A 23,442-nucleotide genomic window follows, 5' to 3' on the forward strand; every position below is an offset into this window, starting at 1 on the left:
TATATTGTTGCATAATGGAGGACTATATGCCATACAGCGCAGGAACATAGATTAAAATTGTATTTTTTATTGTATGTCAGCACTATGATCCCTGTCAAATGACAATTATCAGGCATTTGTCACCTATAATATGTGTTCCCCATTGGTTACTACGAGAGGTAAGTGTGTCTGACACAGCCACAGTGAGTAACCTGATAGTGATTGTCCACAGCACAGGGGAAGTCCTTAGCACCTGGTTTCCATAGTAACCCCGGGGAATTGGCGCCAGGTCCCGCGTCACGTGACAGCCAGGCAGCGGGTCACGTGTCTGGCCGGCTCCGAGCGGGAGGGACGCGGTGCCGCCATGCTGAAGAAACTGACCGTGGAACAGATCGCCGACTGGTTTACCATCGGGAAGGAGGTGGCCGATGTCAAGCTACTGGGCACCTGGTCTGACCCCAAACCTCGGGGGTCTGCAGATCATGGAGGACAGGAGACGTCCAAGCGGTACGTACTGTGTTCTGGATACTCCCAACATTATCCAGATACTGAGGATAACATTAATATTCAGTGTCCACGGGGCTGGGATACCCTGTAGCACTGGAATAATGTCTCATGGGATATACTGCTGCTTACTTACCTAAAAGTAATATTATAGGGTGTGGTATAAATTAAGTTCATTTATCATCTGTTTAAATAGATAAGAATTAAATCTAGTTGGGAACTAGGATCCGAACTGATTTGGTTTTTGGTGCAAATGCGCTTTATAATCTGCTAAATGTGTCTCCAGGACCATGTTCCCTCTCTGATCTTTGGAACCACCCTAGTAAAAATGGTGTGTGCCACGTCCGCGGAGCCATCTGAGAACGCGCACGGGGGTGTCGAATCTAAATCGGATTGTTCACCTGTAAGTGTCTGTTTATCAGTTTATGAGCTCATCAGCTGGAGAGGATTAAATACACTGCATGGTTTTTATGTACAATTAGCTCTGCTTTATTAGTTACAAGTCCATATCTATATAGCACAAAATCACGCGTTACAGAAAACCGCCCCAAAAGGTTTTAACCAATCGTGCTTCCTGTTACACAGATCTTGCTACATATTCACACAGGAATACTCCCCAGGGGGGAGTTGGTTTATCTCCTGTTTTGCCATTTTCAAGGTCATGGGCATAGTTTCTTGCAAACAATGAATAACTCAGACAAACTAGCTGTATGTAATCTGTCTTTAAGCTATAAGAGAACAAAATGGCTATAAGGCAACAAGATGGCATCAGCTTAGCAAAATCACATTTCTCAGTGGAAAGGGTATAATGTCTCTACAAAGGCCAACTTCATACTGCCATAGGCACTAATATAAATTTTTTTTTTTTTCTTCCAGTGATACCACTTGTTTTAGCCTTAAGCTAGCCATGGTGGTATGGAGACAAAATAAATATTTCTGTTTGTGTTTCAGTTCATTTATCAGTGTGGGCCTAGAAATGTGCTTTTATGCATTTGTTCAAATGTACTGTGCAAAATGAGTCCTGTTAAGGGTATAGGATAAAGTTTGGTTCCTGGCACCTCTGTCAATTAGGACATAACCTAAAAAATATATAGCTATTTTGCAGGGAGAAAAATTATGTGGGCCCACCTATAATAAAGGAACCTTTGACTAAATGCACTTTGTGCATCCGTGCCTAATCCCCACTGGCAAAGAGCACAAAAGTTTGTTTTCATTTTGCAACTACATGCACTTGCTCATTTTTTGTACAAAAATGGGTGCTATTTCATAAGGGGCTTACTTTATGTTGTATCAGGGAGCAGGCAGTGCATGTTTTTTATTGGGGTTAGGCCAGTGGATTCCAAACTTTTTCAGTTCAAGGCACCCTTAGGGTCGCCAAAGTTTTTTCAAGGCACCCCTAAGCCAAAATAATTACCAAGTAGTCCCCCGACTTGCTTACCACTGGCCCTGGCCGAGGCACCCCTGTGAGATCTCCAGGGCACCCCAGGGAGCCTAGGCGCACAGTTTGGGAACCACTGGGGTAGGCTCTTATTTTTTCATCAAGACACACTAGTGTGTTTTACATGTGGCCAGCGGTGAAGCTAGAGGCAGCATCATCTGCTGCCACAGCTATGTATTGTGCGGCAGTACAGTTACTGCGTTAGACAGTGTCATGCCCAATAGCACACTGGCCATTCGCCTATCGCAGTGATGGGAGGTCTCCACACTCTGGTGAATAGCTACAACTATCCACCAATTGGAGTGCAAGTTACTCTGGAGTTTGATTTTTACACTAGGGAGGGGCTCTGTATTATGATGCCGCTAGTGAGCAGGTCGTCACTTATTTATATAGCGCCACCAATTCTGCAGCACTGTAAAGAGAATATTTGTCATTCACATCAGTCCCTGCACATAAACTATGGTTAGTTTGGTCAGTAGCCAATTAACCTACCAGTATGTTTTTGGAGTGTGGGAAGAAACCAGAGATTCCAGAGGAAACCCATGCAGACAGGGGGAGAACATAAAAACTCCACACAGATAAGGCACTGATCCGGAATCAATCTTTTGATCCCTCTGCTGTGAGACAGAAGTGCTAACCACTAAGCCACCGTGCTGCTTCGTGGTCTGTGGTCATCTCTCTCTCTGTGTTAGGGAATTTAGACTGTAAGCTCCAATGGCGCAGGGACTGATGTGAATGACAAATATTCTCTTATAAAAAAATTTATGATGATAACGCCTGCTCCCTAGTGGCATTCTAATACAGATCCCCTCCCTATTATCCATTTGTGTAAAAATCAGACTCCAGATTTGTGGGGTGACCCAATTAATTTGCTTGTGACAGCATCCTGCACTCCGATTGGTGAATAGTCAGTGTGCAATTGGGCATAACACTGTCTAATCCAGTAACTGCACGGCCAATGATGGTGACCTGGGATCTGATTTTGTAGTATTACAAAGATTAAGAGGAGGGACTCTATATTAGGGTTATTTCACATCAAATCAACACTTTATAATTGAGCTTTTATTTAAGCTGCATATTAAAGCAGCAGTCAGTTTTTTTTCCTCCCATTAAATTGCAAATAAAGTATTGTGAACATGCACTTACTGTACTCAGCCTACACTTACATGCTCCCAGTGGTGGTTTCAGGGGGAGGGGGGCAATCGACCCCCAGCAACACAAGCCTACCTTTAAATTGTGTCCCAGACGGCAATCAAATCGGGGAAGGGGCGTGGACAAAAATAGTCTAGGTCAGCCCCTGTTTTGCATCTGCAGGCATACGGAGTTGCCAAACAGCAATATAAACATATGTGTACGCTTTATATGTGCAAAACAGAAATGCATTTCATGCGAAAATATATATGCCTACCTCCAAATATATATGCTCCCCAAGATCTGCATCTTAAAGCAGCAATCCCACATAGTTTTTTTTTGTTGTTTTTTTTTCTTAAAAATAGCAAGTACACTTAAACATGAAATCTCCTGCTTCTCAGTTGACCTACAAATCATTTTTAACTTTTAAAATCTCTCTGGATGTTACAAAATATGGCTGCTAGTTACACACATGGGGTCACGGCTTTCAGCAGGTCATGTGAAGCTAGAGGGGGGGGGGGATTTCACATTATACTAAGCAGACACAGCTGAGAGGCATCATCATGTGACTTGTTGCCATGGTAGTTGATGACAGTGCGCAGAACTCTAAAACCTTAGTTTGTTTCTTCAGGCTGCTACTAAGGCTAAACAGTACATTCTTATAGCTTGATTTCTGTTTTTTTTTTTTGTTTTTTTTTAAATAACTTTTTTTTTTCATGGGTTAGTTGTTTTAATATTCTTTCTTAATTTTGTTGTTGTTTTAAAACTGACAGATTAGCTTTAAGAGACATTTCCAATTTTGTTTCTATGTTTATGTACAAAGTGTAGTACATAGTCACTATTTAACCTTCAATACTGCATCAATTGTTGAGCTCTTATACATAGATGAAATACCCCTTAAAAAGGAGTAATTGACTCCCAAGAATAACATGCAATGCAACCATTGCAGCCCACAAAATTGCTGCCTCCACTTTGTGTAGGCGGCTGACATATAAGTGGAACAAGATAGTTGTTTTCAAGGAACTCAATAGCAAACTATTATGTATAGTGTATATATAGTTTTTTTTTATTTTATCTTGCAGAAATCTGTATTATGCAATGCTTTTTCTAAAAATATGTTAATTTATAAACTTATCTAAAAACAAAGAATCTATTTTTGGGTAAAGTGGTCATGAAACCTGCAGATGTCAGTGTTGTTCTGCACACTGTGAGCTTTACCTACATAGTAATAGTAGGAATAATGCATAGAGATTATAACAACTCAAAGCTTCAATATTATTTCAAAATTACACACTAATGTGTATGAAACAGCTTATTTTAGGTGCATGTTTAACTTTTCCTTTGATTCTTTACCTGTAAGGTATGGTAACTATATAATGTACTGCGTCTAAGATTTAAGGGACTACATGGAGTGACCTATTTCAGGGATTGTAAAAATTAAATTGTTGCGTTTCCCAATGTAACTGTTCATTGGTCGGCGACCCTCTTGAACATTCATATTTACCAGTGCAGAGAAATGTTACACATAGTGAAACCATGAGAACACAATATATTTTATTGACCAGAACAAGTTCTGCTATAAGAGGAATCACTTTATGGACAATCCGTTTTTATCAACTGTGGTCTAATGATTAGGGAGAAAGTCCTGCAGTGTTTTCTGGCATGTCTGCGTAACCATTCACAGACTATCGCAAACAAATGCAATTTCTGGTGAATGGAATTTTTAGAACATTTTATAGGAAGATGTTATAAAATATCTGACATAAAGCTATGATGTTGGGGTACACACCTGGCTCCTCTAAGTCTACGCCGAGCGGAGACTTTCTGATGGGAGATTATATACCATTATCTAGTAACGTTTTACTTTCTTTATGTTAAAATAATGTAGGAGGGGCCTAAATGCTGAAATCTTTGTAATTAAGTTCCTAGGTGAGAACTGTCCTGTGCACTAAAATTCAGAAATGTGGTTGGGTTAGATAGATGTTAAGAACAGCTTAAAGAACAGGATGTGTTTGGTCTCCAAAGATTGATGCTCTTAACAGGATCGTTCAAATGTTGATCAATTTAGCTGGTAATTTGTCGTAGTAATATAACCACATCTGACAAGGTATGTTGTGGTCTCCCGACCACCTGGTGTCCTTTATAATCCAGCATTGGGATATTTCAGACTTAGCCCCACGTATGTGTGTGGTATAATTTGATGGATACAACCATTAGGGGTTTAGGCAAGGTGACCACATTGGGCACCTTTTAGGACTAATTCTAAAGCCAGAAGTCTCATTTAGTAAATGCTAAAAGCTGCATTTCTCTGCCTTGAAAAACGTAGCATTCGCTCGCTCTTATGTGCCACCACTATTTGATGCTTTTTTTCTTTTATCTTTTGTTGCGTACAAAAAGCCAGAAATACCAATACTATGTACAGAACACTGGTTCGACTTACTAGTTACAAAAAATAATTTCTCTATAGGACCATACAATGTATATAATCTATCTTGCATAAAAATAGCTACAATACCTGACTAAAAATATGATTGCTTTAAGGTATTTGTTTTTCTTTCCTATATTTATAAAATATGCATAGACGTCTTAGATGCATATGACACTGTTTTATCAAAAATCTACACTAATGTGGTTCTTCTTATTTGGAAGCAATGGGTCAAGTAACCCCTGTGATTTTGTGTAATGTAGGAGAAACCTCACTCTAACTTGATGGGTAGTAGTATGGCAGATTCCAAATTCGGTGTGAGAACGTTGGAAACAAACTCTGAGTGTTCCTGTCGACGTAACTGGAGACCGTTGGGATTTCTTCCTTGTGCGAGTTTGTGTCGCCGGGCACGGTAAAGTTGACAGGACAGTTTGCATTCCACATGTCCAACAGCGTCACCTGTTGGTGCTCCCTTTCTATGGAGCTCAGGAAATCCTTCAGGACCTGCTTGAATATATAGACAATTTCCCAAGGTAGAACATCATTTTCTGCCAAAACCTCTCGGAACCTGTCATCAGAAAGAAAATGCTTTGTTTTAGGAATTTTTATTTTAGGAAATGTTATTTAATATATATATATATATATATATATATATATATATATATATATATATATATATAATATATATATCCCAGAAACAGGGAGGACAAAACAGACAGGAAAGAGGTAAATGGATAGAGGGAGGGAAAGAAAATGGGGGGAGAAAGTAGACTGTATCCTGGAAAATGATTGACAGCCATTTACACGTTGGTCACTTTCACCCTCAGCAGACAAGTATCGTGTGGCTCAAAACTTACAGTGCTGAGCAAATGAATAGGTTCTTATAACAGGATATCTACCTATGACCCCTACAGTAACATTTTGTCTGGGAATTCCCTGGATAAAGGCTTGTACATCAGCAGGGAATCAGCCAATGGTCGCATTGCCACTGATAGATTAACTTTTTTTTTTTGTGCAATATCTTTTTTTTCATTGGAGAAGGGTAAACGAATGGAAGGGCATCATGTTATACAAAGTCATACAGTTAAAAGTACAAGTAAAGTACGAACACATATAAAGTTCTAATGACAGCCATATCAAGCAAGCTTTGCTAGTAAAAAAAATAAACAGATAGTAGCCGAGAAAGTCAGACAAAAAAAAGTCCCTTTCTCATTCATACGATGAGCATCTTTGTTAGGTATAAACATGGCAAAAACACAACTTAGGAAAGGAAGAAGGGGTTGGTAAAAGGGGGAGATAAGAGATCTCGGTCTCTGGGATGGTGTAACTTCTGACAGCTTTCTTTCTTATCCAGAATCCTTTGCATTTCTAACTGTTGCTCTTTGAATCCCAGGACTGATTCCAGCTATAACTGAGCAGGCCTGGTATTTATAAATATCTGTGCCAGCCTACCAAAGGCAAAGCGGGCAGCGAGAAATCAATGCACCCTCTTGAAAGTCATTAAAATAATCCATTTTGTATACGAATGTGCTCAAGAGCATAAATACATTTTTTTTTTCCCCCTGTACTTCCCAGTCATTTACTTATATTATGGTTATACATTTTGACACAAAGCTGCCCTGAAAACTGATAACAAGTGCAGAGTGCACGCTAACATCAAATGGCAAAAAAAAAATAAAGCTCTCTGCCTGGTTACATAAGTACTATGGCTTGAAAGGTAAAGCAGTGAGTATAATAATAGTTGCCGTTAGGCAAGCCAATACATGAGTCATCTGGACATGGAAAATCTCTTTCAGCCTCGTTGCAGTTTGATTTACACAAGTAATGTCTATAGGAATGAACCAACTGGACTTTGGGGTGGAAAATGCTTTTTAATTTGTGTTCTTTCTATAGGCAAGGGCTAAACACTCCAGCTTTGTACATGCATTTACTGGATGAACACAATGATGGAAAGATTTCAAAGTTGCAAGGTTACTCTTAGGAAATGATGCGTTGTACAGATTTTGTTTTGTTACAGCTAGTTATAATCTTTGCGTACCTGCTGAGAACGGTCCCGGTGTGACACGGCTGAATCTGGGAGCACAGGACCTCCAGCTGCTTCTGTTCTGTAACGGGAATGCTAGGCTTCAAGCTGTAGTCATTCCTCAGCCAGTTATAATCCACTCCTGTCTTCTGGACCTTCTGCTCATTCTCAATCTCGTGCAGTAGCCTTTCACGTTCGCCCAGGTGCCACTGCAGTTCCCTCAACAAAGTCTTGGTAACCACTTCGGAGCTGGAGTATTGCGTGGACTTGTCCGATTCATTTCTTGACCATTTCATCCAACCAAAGAATGGCATTTTTTTTACTGCGTGAGCTGAAATTGAATTTTTTTTGGGGGGGAAAAATATTTTCAGTGCATAACAATTTTTACAATACAAAGCAACATGATTGTATAGTATGTAAAACTTTAAGTGATAAGTGTTTTTTTTTATTTAAAAAATAAACTGAAAATAAAGGTTAGTGTCTGATTTACCTGCTAATAATTTATTTTGACTGTTGAATATATTTGTGTATTCTGTTGTTCCGATATGACAAGGTTCTTCGTACAAGTCTTGAAAGAATGCCTGTAAAAATATATTGCATTGATTTTTCATCCGAGTCCAATGGATATCTTCTCCTTCACACTATCACTGCCTTCCTGGCGCCATGCAATGATGGAAGTAATATTGGAAGCCCTATAAAGGCATCTGACAAGATTGTGGCTGGCTGTGTACTAACTGCATCTGCTAATGTGGCTGCACTTAAAGTTCAGCATGGCACGTGATATTGGTGTGTCATGTTTTTCGTCACTGAAGGTAACCTAAAATGGAGCCTATCCATAACCCCTCCCCCCAAAAAATACTTGTGCAAACTACTGTTAATTTTAAAATGAAATGACTTTTATGTTTGCAATAGATGAGTTATGTGTCCCACATTTGCATTTCATTTCAGGCTGCTGTTGTATGGATGAGATGTGGCTGCAAAATTTGACAAGTCTGATGCCTAAACACAGTGCAGGAAATGCATCTCATATTGGAGTGACATGACCTACATCTCAGCGTGTAAATGATGACACAAAGACGTTATTTTGAGACATGCATTTAAACAAAACCAGAGTTGTGGGAAAAAAAAATAACATACCATTAAAATGTTGGAAATCGATCCAATGGTTCCTCTTTGTCCCATTTAGGATTGCATGTAGACATAGGCACTCGTTCATGTTCTGCCGATAATCTGTGCACTAAAGGTTGTTGAAGCATTTTCCCCCCTCCCTTTTTTTTTTTCTTTTTCCCTTCCGTTTCAGTTATCTAGTCTCTCTTTATTAGTCTGAACCCCAGGCATGAGGAGACAGCTCTTCTTGCTTCCTTCTGAGATTACTGGTTTTTACAGCTCGAAATTCTCAGCATTGTTGCCTGGCTTTTTTGTTTTGTGTCCCCCGTCCCCCTCCGAGATGCCAAATTGTTGGCTAACAGAGGCTGCGTTAATGTGCCCTAGATGTCATACAACATAACACATGACGGGCATAGCCCGTTATTAAAGCAGATATTATACACTGGAAAAATTCAGATGTCAACATTAATAATGCTCAGCTGGAAGCTTTTCACATTGCATTGTATATGGTACCGTGAAAGTCTGAGGGAGCCGGGCGCTTAATGACAGAACTGTCTTTGTAAATTTTAAGACAAATTCAAAGCATGACTTCTTGCCACCTATTTTTCGTTTCTTTTGTCTTTCTTATAGAATGGTAAATCCTACAGACTGTGTAAAGGGGGGGGGGGGGTTGTAATATTTATTGCAAAATTTTGATATGTAGAATTTCTATAAGAGAAGACAGCACAATCTTACTGAATTTACATACAGCAGTAAAAACGTTGTGTTGTTTCCAGTAGACTGTCCATTCTTCAGATCTTGTCTTGCAAACATAAAGCTTTGTTTTCTTATGTGATCAGATGAGTTAGAATGTTTTTATTGTCTAGTCAACCAATGGATTTACAATGAGTAATGAATGGGTCATTAACATATGTTTTGTAATTGGAAATAACAATTCCGAACATGTGGGGTAAAAAGGCATCCACTATCTGCTCCTAAGTGGCAATGTGCAGTCTAGCATGGTATTTCATAGTGGATTTGAATAATTGCTTTAATCATTGCAAGGATACTTCTGTTTTGTGGAAGAGATGAACTTATAGCAAAGCTTATAGCTAAAATGCCTAATAACCTCTGTTCCACATCTATAAGTGCAAGCATTTATTTTCGCTTCATGATTTGTTATTTAAACATCTAAAGTAGATGGCTGTAGGCCTTCTGTGGATCCTCTGTGGCTCCTTTGTCATGATGGCAGCCAATGGGCTTTCTATTTGATATTTAGCCAACTTGTGGAGCCCTGCTTGTAGTTAACGACTCTTCATGGTCAGGTTAGTGTTGTCCAGAGACCGATGTTTGTTGATGAGTGATGGAGTGGGGTCGATTTGCCAGGAGTGTGTAGACTGTTGGGTGTGATAATCTATACATGCCTAGTGCACTAGGAGAACTGCAGTAATGCTGCACATCAAACATGATCATTAATAAGGGGTTTACGTGGTCAGTAAATATAGAGAAGGCAGTGTCCAGAAGACACTATTGCACAATAGCTCCCAAACTTTTATATTATAGCCAGATCTGTTCCAGCTGGAGGTAAATGCAGATGAAGGTTTACACCTGCTACCGGAGCGGAGCTGGATTCAAAGCTGTAGTTTGCATGTACCCAAGCGTTCTATTTCACAGCAGTTGTGGATCCAAGATTTGCCCTGTGCAATGACTGTTCAATCTAAATGATTCTTTTTAAATTGGTCACAAAACATGAATGGGCAAAAAGTAGAATTTCAACTTAAATGTTTTGTAAACATATTTTGTTTTTGTTAAATTGATATAATGCGTGTGTATGTATGTTAGGGAATTTAGACTGTAAGCTCCAATGGGGCAGGGACTGATGTGAGTGAGTTCTCTGTACAGCGCTGCGGAATTAGTGGCGCTATATAAATAACTGATGACGATAATGCACAGTGCTTTTGTTCCTTTATTCTGGGGGCAGTTGGGCTGGTAATGTTCACCGGCCACTCCAGGGATCCCAATGGTACTAATTACTCACAGCACGTTGGGATGAGTCTCTGTGCTTATCTGCATGGAGCTAGTAACCTCAGGAGGTGAGAGATTGCTACTTCACATACAGACCCAATATCCTCTCACACTCCTGATTAATTTAATAGATGAAGCTAATCCAACCATATTCAGTTGACAGTGGTGGTATTGTAGTGGGAGAGGCTGTACTTTTATGGGTAGGGAGAGTACTGCTGATGAAAACTTAGAATCTTATGGGATAAAGACACAGCTGGGCCAAGAGGAACGACTGTGGCTCAGAGGAGATAGGGACAGTTGAGGGCACATTTGTGTGGGTAGTATAGGTGGGACTAGGGTAAGATCTAATAAAGACATGGGATGTTAGAGAGCTTTTAAATATTTTAAAGCTGTGGGAGAGTCTGATTGGGCATGGTAGGGATTTCATAAGTGAGCAGCAGCTCAGGAGAAGCCTTGTAGGTGGGACTGAGATGGTTCCGAAGGATGAGGTGCTGGGAAGAGGTTGCACTAAGAGAGTGGTAGGGAGAGTATTTTTAATATGTACGAAGAGTGGTTGCTGGTGAGGGTACTTTAAAATGGATTCTGGATGATATAGGGAACCGTTTGAGGGATTTGTTTGGTAGTTGATAATCCCATGAAATGCGTACACCCAATATAGCATAAATGTTTGCACCAAGTTATTTCATCATTCTCTACCCGCCACAATTTTAGTCTCCTCCCCCTTAAATAAGTGCATCTATGTAGATCACATCAGTGTACCGTCTAGACATACATGTTACAGTATTATTTTAAATCCACTGAATAACACAAATGAATACATAACTCAATAAAGTTGCTCTGCAGTGCCTTTCATTGTGTGGTTTCCATTACACTGTTTAGTTTGTCACTTCCTTTTGGATGAAAACTGTTCACCTAATATTGGATTATCCATCCATTTGATTATCTATATTTGATCGTATTTGACTGTCACCTGCACACACATTGAATCTTTACCATCCAATCCTTTTTACTTTTTTGTTTAAATTCATTTCCTTGCGTTTTTAGAGTCTGGTCTATAATTTATTGATCCATTTCTGTAGATCAGGGATTAAGGTAACTCTCTTCATGTGTTCTCATTTTCTGTGTCATTGTTGCACACTGAGCAATTGTTGACTCTACATTCACTGACCACTTTGTTAGACACACCTCCTCTTTAATGCAAATACCTAATCAGCAAATCACGTGGCAATTTGATGCATAAAGGCATGCAGACACGGCCAAGAGGTTGTTATTCAAACCAAACACCAGAATGGCAAAGAAATGGGATGTAAGTGACTTTGACCGTTTAATAATTAAGTATTTCAGATACTGCTGATCTCCAGAGATTTTCATGCACAACAGTTTCTAGAATTTACAGAGAATGGTGCGCAAAACAAAAAGCAGCAGTTTTGTAGCGAAAACGCCTTGTTAACGAGTGATCAGGCGAATGGCCAGACTGGTCCAAGCTGACAGGAAGGTGACGGTAACTCAAATAACCATGTGTCGCAACAGTGATATACAGAAGAGCACAGTATGTCGGGCCTTGAAGTGGATGGGCTACAGCAGTAGAAGACTCCACCAGGTTCAGCTAAGAACAGGAAACTGGCTACTGTGAGCACAGGCTCGCTAAATCTGTACAGTTGAAAATGTAAATACCATTGCCTGGTCAGAATTTGATGTAAACATAGTTAATCCATGGAGTCATCCTGCCTGGTGTCCACAGTGCAGACTGGTGGGGGTGTAATGTTGTGGGGAATGTTTCCTTGGCACGTTCGGCCACTTAATACCAATTGAGCAATTGTTAAATGCCACAGACTACCTGAGTATTGTTGATGAGCATGTGCATTCCTTCAAGACCACAGTCTTCCCATCTTCTAATGGCGTATTATCCTGCTGGAAGCAGTCATGTCACAAAGCATTCTTTCATCTCAAGCTGGTTCTACAAACGGGGCAATGAGTTCAGTGTACCCCAATGGGCTCCACAGTCGCCAGATCTCAGTCCAATTAGGATGTGGTTTAACAAGAGATTCACAGCTGCTGGGTGTGTATGAGCACATTCCCAAAAAGATGTGACAGGAGTTAGTAAAGTAGCTCTGCTTGTGTATTGGCTTGTTCACATTGACACTTATTTATTTTAGCATTATTAGCGGCATCTCTCAAATGTTGTTAAAGTACATCTGAAACATTTCACTATAGACCTTATTAGGGACTTAGAAAAATATGGCAACACAATCGCATGCATTTTTATTTTTTTTTAAATCTCTTATACTGGTTTAAAATCTCAAAATGCTAATTTAGACCAGGCATAATTTGTCTAGATCCTAAAGTGTGGTGTTATTGTGGGGTGTCACGTACCTTTTTGTTAACATGTTTTCTCTTCTACAATTGGTAATGTAGATCTCACTATGTGCGTAAGGGCTCAGCGGAATATTCAGTGTCACAGTTGCTCTTTATCAATAAGTGTAATTAAACAAAATGCCTGGAAGCGATTCACTGACACTTTGACATGCACCGACTAGACAGTTTATTTCCACAGTAGAATGTAATCATCCCATGATGAAAAGGGAGAAAATCGTTAAATGACTTGCTCATCAGTTCAATTGGTTTGGTTTGTCCATTTAGTTATTTATAATTCTAACTGAATGTTTCATAAATCTCTGGTCTTCTCTGTGCATCTACCCCGTGTAACATGGGTTTTTTTTTGTTTTTTTTTTTTGTTTTTTTTTTTTGTTTTTTTTTTGTTTTACATTTTCAGGCAGCAATATCAAAACTCGTATGTTGAGGAGTTCAGGCATCTGGAAGAAGAGGAGCTACAGGTGTACAGTAAAAATGTAGTTAAAGAACCAGGTATTTAGAAGTGTTCTTAACTGTCTTTACATCACCAGTATTGAGAATTTTTCTAACAACTGTCTTTATGTAATTTCATAATATATTTCCAGAACTTTTTTTTTTTTTAAAAACTCCTTTCTGGAGACCTCACTTACATGCTCACATCTTGCTAGCCATTGCTTACGGGCAAGACATGGGTCCTTTGGCACATGTAGCAATTTCTTACAGGGGAAATTGCTTTGAAAAATTAGTATATCGTTTTCAGGTGGTCCCATATTACCCTCTATCTTTTTAAGGACACATGAATATTTTGTACCATTATAATATAGCACTTTGAGCAGCACAATGGTTAGCATTGCTGCCTCACAGCACTTGGGTCATGGGTTTAATTAAGACCAGATCCCTATCTGTGGAGTTCGTATGTTCCCCCTGTGGTTGCGAGGGTTTCCTTTGTGTTCTCAATTTCCTCCCACATTCCGCAAACATTCTAGTAGGTTAATTGGCTTCTGGGCAATGGCCCCTAATGTTTGTAGTATATAACTTGGACTGTAAGCTCCAACGGAGCAGAAACTGATGTGAAAGATCACATGTTGTCTGTACAGTACTGTGCAATGTGGTTGGCACTATATAAATTAAAATAAATACATTGTACTGAACAGGCATTGCCTTTCTCCTACACCACATATGACCACTGTTGTCATACGCTGCAATAAGCCTTCATTGCATCCAGCAAACTGCCACCATAGTACTGTGTATAACTTGCTCTCTGAACACCTTTATTAGATATTGCCCATAGAACATGGGTGTTTAGCTGTGTTCCAAGTCAAGGAATGTGATGCTGCTGAATGACGCTCCATTTCCTAATTTATTCAATGGGAAGGACAGAGACGTATATCGCCATACCTATTACAAAGGAGATTATAAGAAACATATCTAGAGATTAACGACCTATAAATAAAATAAAAAGTAGACGGCAAGATATATGGATCTCTTACCTATGGCGCACGACGACCAGTGTATTGCTGTTTTTAATGTTTTAGTGAACTAATCCTTTTAATGTAACAAAATGTATTGCAGTTCCCACCTTTATTTTTACTTATGTAAATGTCATGAGTAATATGTTGGATGTGTATAGAACATACCTTTCTGCTGAACATTGTCAAGTCATGTGGAAAAACATCATGACATGTTGGAGTTTGCCAGAAGGAATGGTAGATTTATCCTGTACATCATGCCCTTTTGCCACAATGTGTGTTTGTTCATGCATAACGTATCTTCACTATTGTTATATTGAATTGGATGGATGTTTTTCAAAGTAACTGGTGGGTGCATATTTACCAGACATTTACTCAAAATGTAAAATATGCAGCATGTCCTTTGGAGCATACTCCTCATGGTAAACCCCAAATCTAAAGGTCTCTTGTCTCCCGAGTACATAGATGGATTAAATGTTTCTGAACTCCATAAAATGCTATCACTGGAAACAAACTGATGTGAACATTCAGTTTCCAAATAAACTGAACCCTTTAGGGGGATACACTGAGCACTAAGTCACACTAATGCTTGGTAAAATTTCATCATCATCATCAACATTTATTTATATAGCGCCAGCAAATTCCGTAGCGCTTTACAATTGGGAACAAACATGAATAAGACAATACTGGGTAATACATACAGACAGAGAGGTAAGAGAACCCTGCTCGCAAGCTTACAATCTATAGGATAATGGGAGTTTGAAACACAAGGGCATGTGCTACATCATATTGCACAATGGACCAGCTAGAATGCAAAGGTAAAAGTATTGAGTTGGCTGTGTGTATAGCAATGTTGGTCAGAGGGTTGTTGTCTTGTGTTAGCTGTGTAGAGGGTGGTAATAGGGTAATCTAGGGAGATTAAGATGGTGGTTGAGGAATATTATAAACTTGTCTGAAGAGGTGGGTTTTCAGAGAACGCTTGAAGACTAGAGGAAAGTATTATTGTGCGAGGGAGGGAATTCCTCAAAATGGGTACAGCCCAAAAAAGTCCTGTAACCGAGAATGGGAGGATGTGATGAGAGTGGAAGAGAGACGCAGATCTTGTGCGGAACAGAGGTGTCGAGTTGGGAGATAGTTTGAGACCAGTGAGGAAATGTATGTCGGTGCAATTTTGTTGACGGCTTTGTATGTTAGTAGAAGAATTTTATATTGGATTCGTTGAAATACAGGCAGCCAATGTAGAGACTGACAGAGTGGCTCAGCAGAGGAAGAATGGTTTGCAAGGAAAATCAATCTAGCCGCTGCGTGCAAAATAGATTGTAGGGGTTCAAGTCTGATTTTACACTGGTCACCATGACCTGTCCAAGGTGACTTCTAGTAATTTACAGTAAGGGTGACTTATTCCCAGTTATACACATGGAGCAAATGAACACTGTTGAACCACAGCTGCTCTAGTCGAAACCTTCTGTCGTCACTTGCTGCAGAGTCATCTAGCTGCATTGCCCTGGCAGCCATGTCCGTGATGCAGTCCTCAACCTGCTTCCTTCCAAAGTTATGTAAGAGGGAATCCTCCAGTGGGAATATGTCTACATATATTCCCACACATATTATCTGCCCCCCACATTGCAGATATAATTCAGATGACCTCACCTGCTGGTTCCTTGCTAACAGTTCAGCCTCCTGTTGCTGGTGACATAAGGTTTATGTATCTCAGCACTGCTGACTGTTGGCCCTTGTGCCGCTAGTAGGGATGGAGGAAGTCATGTGAGGACCAGTCTTTTAAATATTTTGTTTTGTAATCTTTTAAAGGGAAACTGGTCAATAAATACAATTTTTATTATTGTATATAATCATATCTAAATATATTAAAAGTTTATTACTAAATATAATGCAATTCACTCTTTTCAGACTCTTCTAGGACTATGGCACACAACTTTTTGTCTCTGTCTCCAAGTGCCTGTCTGCCATTATCTGGGACTCCACAAGGGGCAGTTCTATGTACAATTTATTGTATATGTGGCAATCAAGGAATGTTAGAAAGTGATTCTCGGTCCTAAATGTTTTGCGAACCTCCGATATAGAGAGAGAGATATTTGTAGTTAATTACATTGTTACTATGTTTATTTCAACACAAAATAGTTAATCAACTTTTATTTTTTCCCCCCTCTTAAATTCTTTATCAGATCATTTTCGCAAGGAGGATCTGGAACGAATGCCTGCACCAGAACCAGATTTCAAGTACCCATTATTACCAATATTAAAGAGCAGAGAAGAGGTAAGTGACTTTTCATGCAGTGTAGGGGGGAGAAATTAACTGTACATAAGCATGTACAGTGCTAGGGCTGGTCCAGAATTTCAGTTGCCCCACCCCCAGCTGTCCTGTATTTATTCCAGTGCTTTGAGTCAATGCTCTGCATTCTGCACTCAGAGAATGCAGTCGGGAGGAACCTGCCACAGCCACCAGCAGAGATGCGGCACCAGCGACACACTGCGCCATATTAGAAGGTTACTGATTTTTAAAGGAACCCCATGATGTTTGGTAAACTGATAGCAGTAGGACAAGTAGTATTGCTAAAAATGATGATTCGCACAAGTACATTAACATAACTCATCTGATACAATGGGGCCGATTCAATTCTGCAGCGAATAACACTGTGTTAACAGTATTGCCGTTGTTACGATAAAACTGTGCATAATTACCCTTAATATGTTAGTTTCAACGTTGGTTAAGATTACCGTGTTAACGGTAATACTGTTAACACCGTGTTATTCGTGGCCCCAATGTGTGTAGCCAGTTTTCCTGAATCCCATGCTAATCTATCCATGATGCGCAACAAGCTTGCAGAGCAGATAATTCAAGGAAATAAAAGCTTAACAAATCCTTTGATCTCAGGCATGAAAATGTTCAACTGCACACACAAGTGTATTCTGTGCTACTTCACTACATGGGCGGCCATCTTTCATATATATAAAAAAAATGTTTGTCAATGGTAAAGATTGGTAATGCAACGCTTGGGAGGAATGGGCGTGTTGGCACTGAAACCTAGTCCTTTCCAAATGTTTTAGGTGTGACTTTTTTGTAAACTTGATAGTGAACACTTCTCTGCTGGATTAGGTTCATGTGTCTCATGTTTGCCTGGGAATTATATAGTCAGGTAAACTAAAACGTTGTTTATGCAGTATTTAAAAATTGTTTCTTTTGTGTTAACAGTTGATTACTTTAATTGAGAACAATTCAGTTGTGATTATACATGGCGCAACGGGCAGCGGCAAAAGCACACAACTGCCGCAGTACATCCTGGACTACCACATGCAGCGTTCCGCGTATTGTAACATTGTGGTGACACAGCCTAGGAAAATCGCTGCCTGCAGCATCGCCACATGGATAAGTAAGGAGAGGAAGTGGCCACTGACCGGTTTAGTGGGCTATCAGGTAGGACATTTTTGTTTGAGAGAGTTTTTTGGCAAGGTTTTAATATTAAGTCATGCTGTTAATGGGACATGAATCTCAAAATGTGTTCTATTTGCTGAAGTCACTAGTTTTTAAAGGTCCCATCTCAGTCTGAGTTTTTGAGAAGCGGTGGAGGCTTTCAAAATTGGATATGAAAATAAAACATGGACATTAATGTTTCTAAAATCTTGTCTCTTGCTTAAAGGTGGGTCTGGAGAAAAAAGCAACAACTGACACTCATTTGATTTACGTGACAACAGGAGTTCTTTTGCAGAAAATAGTAGGCGCTAAGAGCTTAGCGGAGTTCACACACATTTTTATTGATGAGGTAAGTACTTTATTTATTTTATAAACACTTCTGGAGGTAGTACAGTTTAGTGGATGCCATTGTGGATCTCCTTGGTGTATATTTCCGGACACTATCCCCTCCTCCCCTCTGTCTCTTTATTTTGTGCGTAGTGTTATTTACTAGTTCAAAACCGTTTGGTGGTAAAGAAGTACAGGTATTGTCCTAATAAAACTTTGCTTTTCTAGGTCGGTGGTAATGTCTTTGTTGTCTCTGTGTGTACTTGGAACACAAGAAAGCAAAGAGCAAATTTCACGCTAGTCATTCTAACACTTCCACAGAACCCCTATACTGCTGGTAGAGTGTTCTCTTCAACCCATATTCTACCATTTTTTTAAATGTACACAGTAAATAGAAGGGGGTCTGTCTGCTAATGCTAGCCTTTTAAATGTTACATTGCATGGCTTTCCAAAGTTATTAAAAACAATAATTTTTCCTAAATAAAATTAACCCACTGTAATTCAATTATGTTTTTAGTATTAACTACAATCTCTCTACAAGTTTCTCCTGCCGTATGAGTCGCCTCTCAGATTACAGTGCAATTTATCTTCTCTAGGGTACTGCTTTCAGAGCATTACTCTAATGCTGGGTACACACTGCAGATTCTTTCATCCAATTATCGCCCCGATCACACGATAAACAACCGTTTGCTAAGATATCGCATTAGTGTGTATGCTATCACGATCATGTTTTATCGTACCATTGCACATTGTATCGTGTTTGGTTTTATAATTTATTTTTATAAATGTGAAATATTGTGTGGAAGTGTATATGCACTCACAAACAGCAGTTTAGGCAGATCTTTATGGAGTGTGCAGAGTCATTTCAGCAGATGGTAATGACAGATGAAGAGCACAGATCTGAAGGTAAATCGTGTAGGTGCGTGCCCATAAATCCGTATGCTCATTGGGACTTTCAATCGTTAATGAAATCTCATCTGCAGTAATTTTCTGTAATGTGTAGTCGGCTTAACTTTACATACTTTGGACTCTGATATTTGTGATCAAATACCCAGTTTGGCTCCTTTGACATTTTAAACTGCTTGTTACATTTCACTGTTTTTGCAAGCTCCATTTCAAAATGCTGTCAATTTCACAGACAAACTGACTGAAGTCTGATACTGGTTGTTTTATACACAGAGTTGCAGGTGAATAATTCTGCACTTAAATGAGCTTTGGTAAACTCTGTTGTGGATCGAATTCGCTCATATTTGTATTTGGTATAATGGCAAGTTGTTTGTTTTTTTCTTTTTTCTACTGAATACATGGAACAGCCATGGGCACCCAGCTTTGGCCACGTGGAAGGAAGGCAACATATGGAGCCAAAACCCATTAACGAGAAGTCTCTTATATTTTTTTAGTTTAATTATATAGAAAATAAATATAACATTTCTTGCAGTCCATAAATTTGTTGATGTGCTCCCTTTACAAAACGGTCACCAACACTTCCCCGTCATACATTTGGCCTCATCACAAGATGCATCACTGCATGTCCTTTCTGCCCCTGACCTGTGCCTTTCCTCGGCTCTGACAACTGTACCTCTCCCACTTGCCTCCAAGACTTCTCCAGCGCTGCCCCCACCCCCCACACTAGAACTACCTGACTTGCCAAATCAAACTCTCCACCAAAATTCCAATATTTCAAGATCTTTCTTAAAACCCACCCCTCAGCTACTGCTTACCCTGCTCCTTTTACTTGAAGGTCTGTATCTACGCTTTTCCTTGGTTTTTGGCCTGGAAAAATTAAATAAGTTTCTTGAGATCCCTATGCCTCATCCATCCACTTCAAGGGTTCAGAGAGTGGAGGATTTGGTCCTAGCGGTCTGTCAAGCCTTGGACTTATAGGGCTTGGACTAAAGCATCTGAACCCAGACTATTGAAGCCGCAGAAGAAGAGAGTGATCTCCTTCTCTCCTTCCGCTGAAATGACCAATCTTGTTGAGTCGGCATGAAAACGACTGGACAGAAAATTTGTGATACAGTTCCGGGTTCCTAGCCTCTCCGTTTACAGGTGGATGAGATGGCCCGGTGGGAACAAGTGCCTAGGGTGGATACATCAGTAGCATGTTTGCCTTGACATACCACTCTCCTTTTACCTGGCTTAGCTGCAATTAAGGAAGGCACCTACCATAAGGTGGAGAGCTTTTTGAAGTCAATTTACATGGAGGCAGGCACTTGGCTTAGGCCTATGCTATCTTTCGCTTGGGTGGCTAGAGCAACAGAAAGCTGATAACATCAGCTCAAGGATATGTTTGGCTATGAGAGGTAAGATCACCTTCCTCCCCAATAATTCTCCTAAACCGCAAGGACCTCTGTTTGGATCCTTTGGCCAGTCATTTGGAGGTGACTATTCTGTCTGTGGGCAGCCTTTTAGCAGTAATCCCCTTTTGTCTAGAGGTCACTCTTGGTGGAGAAGGTCTTCCTATTCCACATGGCGTCTAGAGCCTAAAAACCTGCAGCCGCTGGAGTGGAGGATGGCTGCTGCTTTTCCTTTACCAATGGGCGGCTTCCTCTCAAGATCAGTTAATCACGGGGATCAAGCAGCAGGGTTATATGATGGGCCTTTTGGCTCGGCCCCATCACTGTTTCTACACCACCACAGCTCCACATGACGAAGTGAAAAGATCGGTTATACCCTAGTGAATTGTTTCCCTTCTTTCCGCTGCTATCTACCAGGTACTGGCAGGGCCGAGGTTTCTGTTTAAACTGCTTTCTCTGGTTCCCAATCCTGATTGCTCCTTTCACCCCATTTTCAACCTGAAGACCCTAAATATGCTGGTTTCGAATGGAGTCCTTGAAGTCAGTGATCAACGAGTTCCTGGCTTCCATTATTATCTGCAATGCTCATAACCACGTCCCTATCTGCGAGGAGCATCAGTCCCTGCTCAGATTTGCAGTGATGACTTCCATTTTCAATTCAGGGCACTTCCGTTCAGCCTTTCTACCGCGACACGGATCTTTATAAAGATCATGGCGGTAATGGCAGCACGGTTGGGCTCCTTGGATGTATGCATTGTTCCCTATCTGGACGATTTTCTCATAAAAGCGGACTGTGATCACAGCCTTCAGCTCCATCTCTCTCTGACCGTCAAAGTGCAGGAATAGCACGCTGGATCTTGAACTTCCAGAAGTCCCAGTTGGTTCCTTGTCAGCGGATGGTGTTTTTCAGCCTCATCTTGGAGACCAGAGCGCTGAAGTTCTTTCTTCTAGACAGCGGGGTGTGCGCTCTTAAGCCCGTGGTGAGAGGGAGGGATCATGGACATGAGTCGCCCTTCAATCTGTGTGAAACTGATTGGGAAGATAGTCTTCCTCCACAGGGTTCTGCACATCCAACCTCCTTACTTGCCAACCATGGCACCTAAACTTGGTTCTTGAGGTCCTTCAGTCTTCTCCCTTTGAACCTTTTGGAGGCCGTTGAACGTTGAAATCTTTCCTGATTTGGAAAATGATGTTTCTCCTCAGCATTGCTAAGGAGTCTCTGAACTTTCTTGCCATTCACCTTAACTAGTTTTCCATGATTTGGCCCATAGCGTTTTGCATGCTACAGGTTAATAGTTTTCCTTTGAATTGCTTTGCTGAGCCCTGTAAGGCAAGTGTAGCACCTTGTCTAATATGGCACTTCCCACACTGCCCTGTCATTGCTGCATTGTAAGGAGAAATTTAAGATCAAGTGTAGTATTCTTATGGGGTGTGGGAGAGCAAGTGATCCTAAGCAGACTGTTTATCCATTTGGGCAGAAGCCAGCAGCAATGTGCTTTCATGGTGGCTTCTCATCGTGCGGTGAACCTGTATTCACTTGTTTTGACTTTTTTTTTCATATTCTATTAAGAGGCTTAGACCTCTTGGCATATGGCACTTTTTAAATGTATTTAATTTATTTTACGATGTGTACACCTTTTTTTTATTTTATTTTATTATTCCCCCCCCCCCCCCCCCCCTTCCTTTAGAGACTCCACTTTTAGGTGAGTTGAAGATAGTCCAAGGAAAGGCACTCCATCCATGTCTTGATATCCTAAATTTTGTTTTCTTTTGAGGTAAATAGTACACTGCTTGGGGGGGAGCTCCTAATTATTTGTTTGTTGTGGATTTTGGGCTACACACCTAAAGAACATTCTGTTTTATAAAAAAAATTAGACTGCTGTTTTGATCTTTGTTCTGGGGTATTTATTGTGGTGAGTTTTGATTTCCGGGTTGGATTGATACATAGACAAGTTTTGGGAGTACAGTTTGATTTCTGGATTGGACATATCTAATACACTTTGAACTGGGACAAGTCCATTTTGTTGACCGTATCACATTCAGCCTGATATTAACACATTCATCCAAGTATCCCCCATTTCTGATAAAAGTTCTGAGAGGCTATCGACAACTAACACTTCTCTGTTCATACCTATTGGGGACAATGAGGGCAGTTTATATCCTCAAAATACTACAGCTGCCTATTTAAAATTATAAATATATTAAATTATATTTAAAGTATAAGGAATTTGCATGCTCTCTCTTCAGTTAATGTGTACTTTTGCCTCACAAAACCAGACACTAAAAATAATCCGTGCTTAGAGTGAAAGGAAAGCCATTATTTAACATATTTCAAAGGCTGTGTTACATGAAATAACTGAAATGTTTATATTTGGCTAAATGTCCACTTTGCGTGCTCTTTTCTCTGCTGCAGGTTGCCTAGTTAGCAGTAAGGTGCTTTTTTAAGCAGACTGTGACTGATTTGCTCTTACAAGAAAATAATATCCTAGTTTAAAATGTATGCTCTTCGCTCTCATATTGCAGTTTGTGATCTTCACCCCTGTGTGATTTGGAATTATCCTTTTCTATAATTTTAAAATCCTGAGCTTGTGATTTTAAAGTTGGTTGGTTCTGATATGAGTGATAACATAAGCAGGGGATTTACTTACTAGATGAGGATAAACTGGAGAAGGGATTTTGTTAGTGAAATTTAAAGAGCCCCATTCACATTTATTAGAGTAGTATGTGAGTGTGTTTAAAGTGTATCTGTCGCACTCATTTAGGCTAGGTACAAACTGAAGAATTTTCCGACCGACGTGTTATCTGAAACAATTGTACCTATGACTAAAGGTCCGATCAGCCTGGAGATTCATGCGTACACACTGACACGATTTGCTTTCAGATCTGTGCTCTTCATCTGGTCCTCTAGTTTTCAGAGCACAATATTCATTCATTCTTGTCACACTGATTAAAACCG

The 23,442-nt window shown here is 40.0% G+C and overlaps 2 protein-coding genes across 3 annotated transcripts in view; one reads left to right on the plus strand and one right to left on the minus strand.

Annotated features, from left to right (window-relative positions):
* Positions 1–284: 284 nt before the first annotated feature.
* Positions 285–23,442, plus strand: part of TDRD9 (tudor domain containing 9) — a 92,611-nt gene continuing 69,453 nt past the window's right edge. For both annotated transcript variants that reach the window (XM_075192676.1, XM_075192677.1), the window contains exons 1-5: positions 285–486; positions 13,385–13,476; positions 16,616–16,707; positions 17,644–17,865; positions 18,089–18,211. In XM_075192676.1, coding sequence (XP_075048777.1) covers positions 344–486; positions 13,385–13,476; positions 16,616–16,707; positions 17,644–17,865; positions 18,089–18,211 — 672 coding nt within the window. In that variant the 5' untranslated portion in view covers positions 285–343. The remainder of the gene's footprint in view (positions 487–13,384; positions 13,477–16,615; positions 16,708–17,643; positions 17,866–18,088; positions 18,212–23,442) is intronic.
* RD3L (RD3 like) lies at positions 4,582–8,903 on the minus strand. Its single transcript, XM_075192678.1, has 4 exons — positions 8,638–8,903; positions 7,991–8,081; positions 7,516–7,831; positions 4,582–6,045 (listed from the first exon to the last, which is right to left on the minus strand). Exons 1-4 carry the CDS (start codon positions 8,680–8,682, stop codon positions 5,754–5,756), a joined length of 744 nt encoding a protein of 247 aa, XP_075048779.1. The 5' UTR covers positions 8,683–8,903; the 3' UTR covers positions 4,582–5,753.

This window comes from Mixophyes fleayi, chromosome 12 (assembly GCF_038048845.1).
Source record: "Mixophyes fleayi isolate aMixFle1 chromosome 12, aMixFle1.hap1, whole genome shotgun sequence".
NCBI classification, from domain to species: Eukaryota; Metazoa; Chordata; class Amphibia; order Anura; family Limnodynastidae; genus Mixophyes; species Mixophyes fleayi.

Coding starts and splice junctions, on each gene's coding strand:
- RD3L (XM_075192678.1), bottom strand. CDS start 8,682: ATGGGACAAAGAGGAACCATTGGATCGATTTCCAACATTTTAATG. Junction 8,082..8,637: donor CGATTTCCAACATTTTAATG/GTATGTTATTTT, acceptor ATATTTTTACAG/GCATTCTTTCAAGACTTGTA. Junction 6,046..7,515: donor ACCGGGACCGTTCTCAGCAG/GTACGCAAAGAT, acceptor TTCTGATGACAG/GTTCCGAGAGGTTTTGGCAG.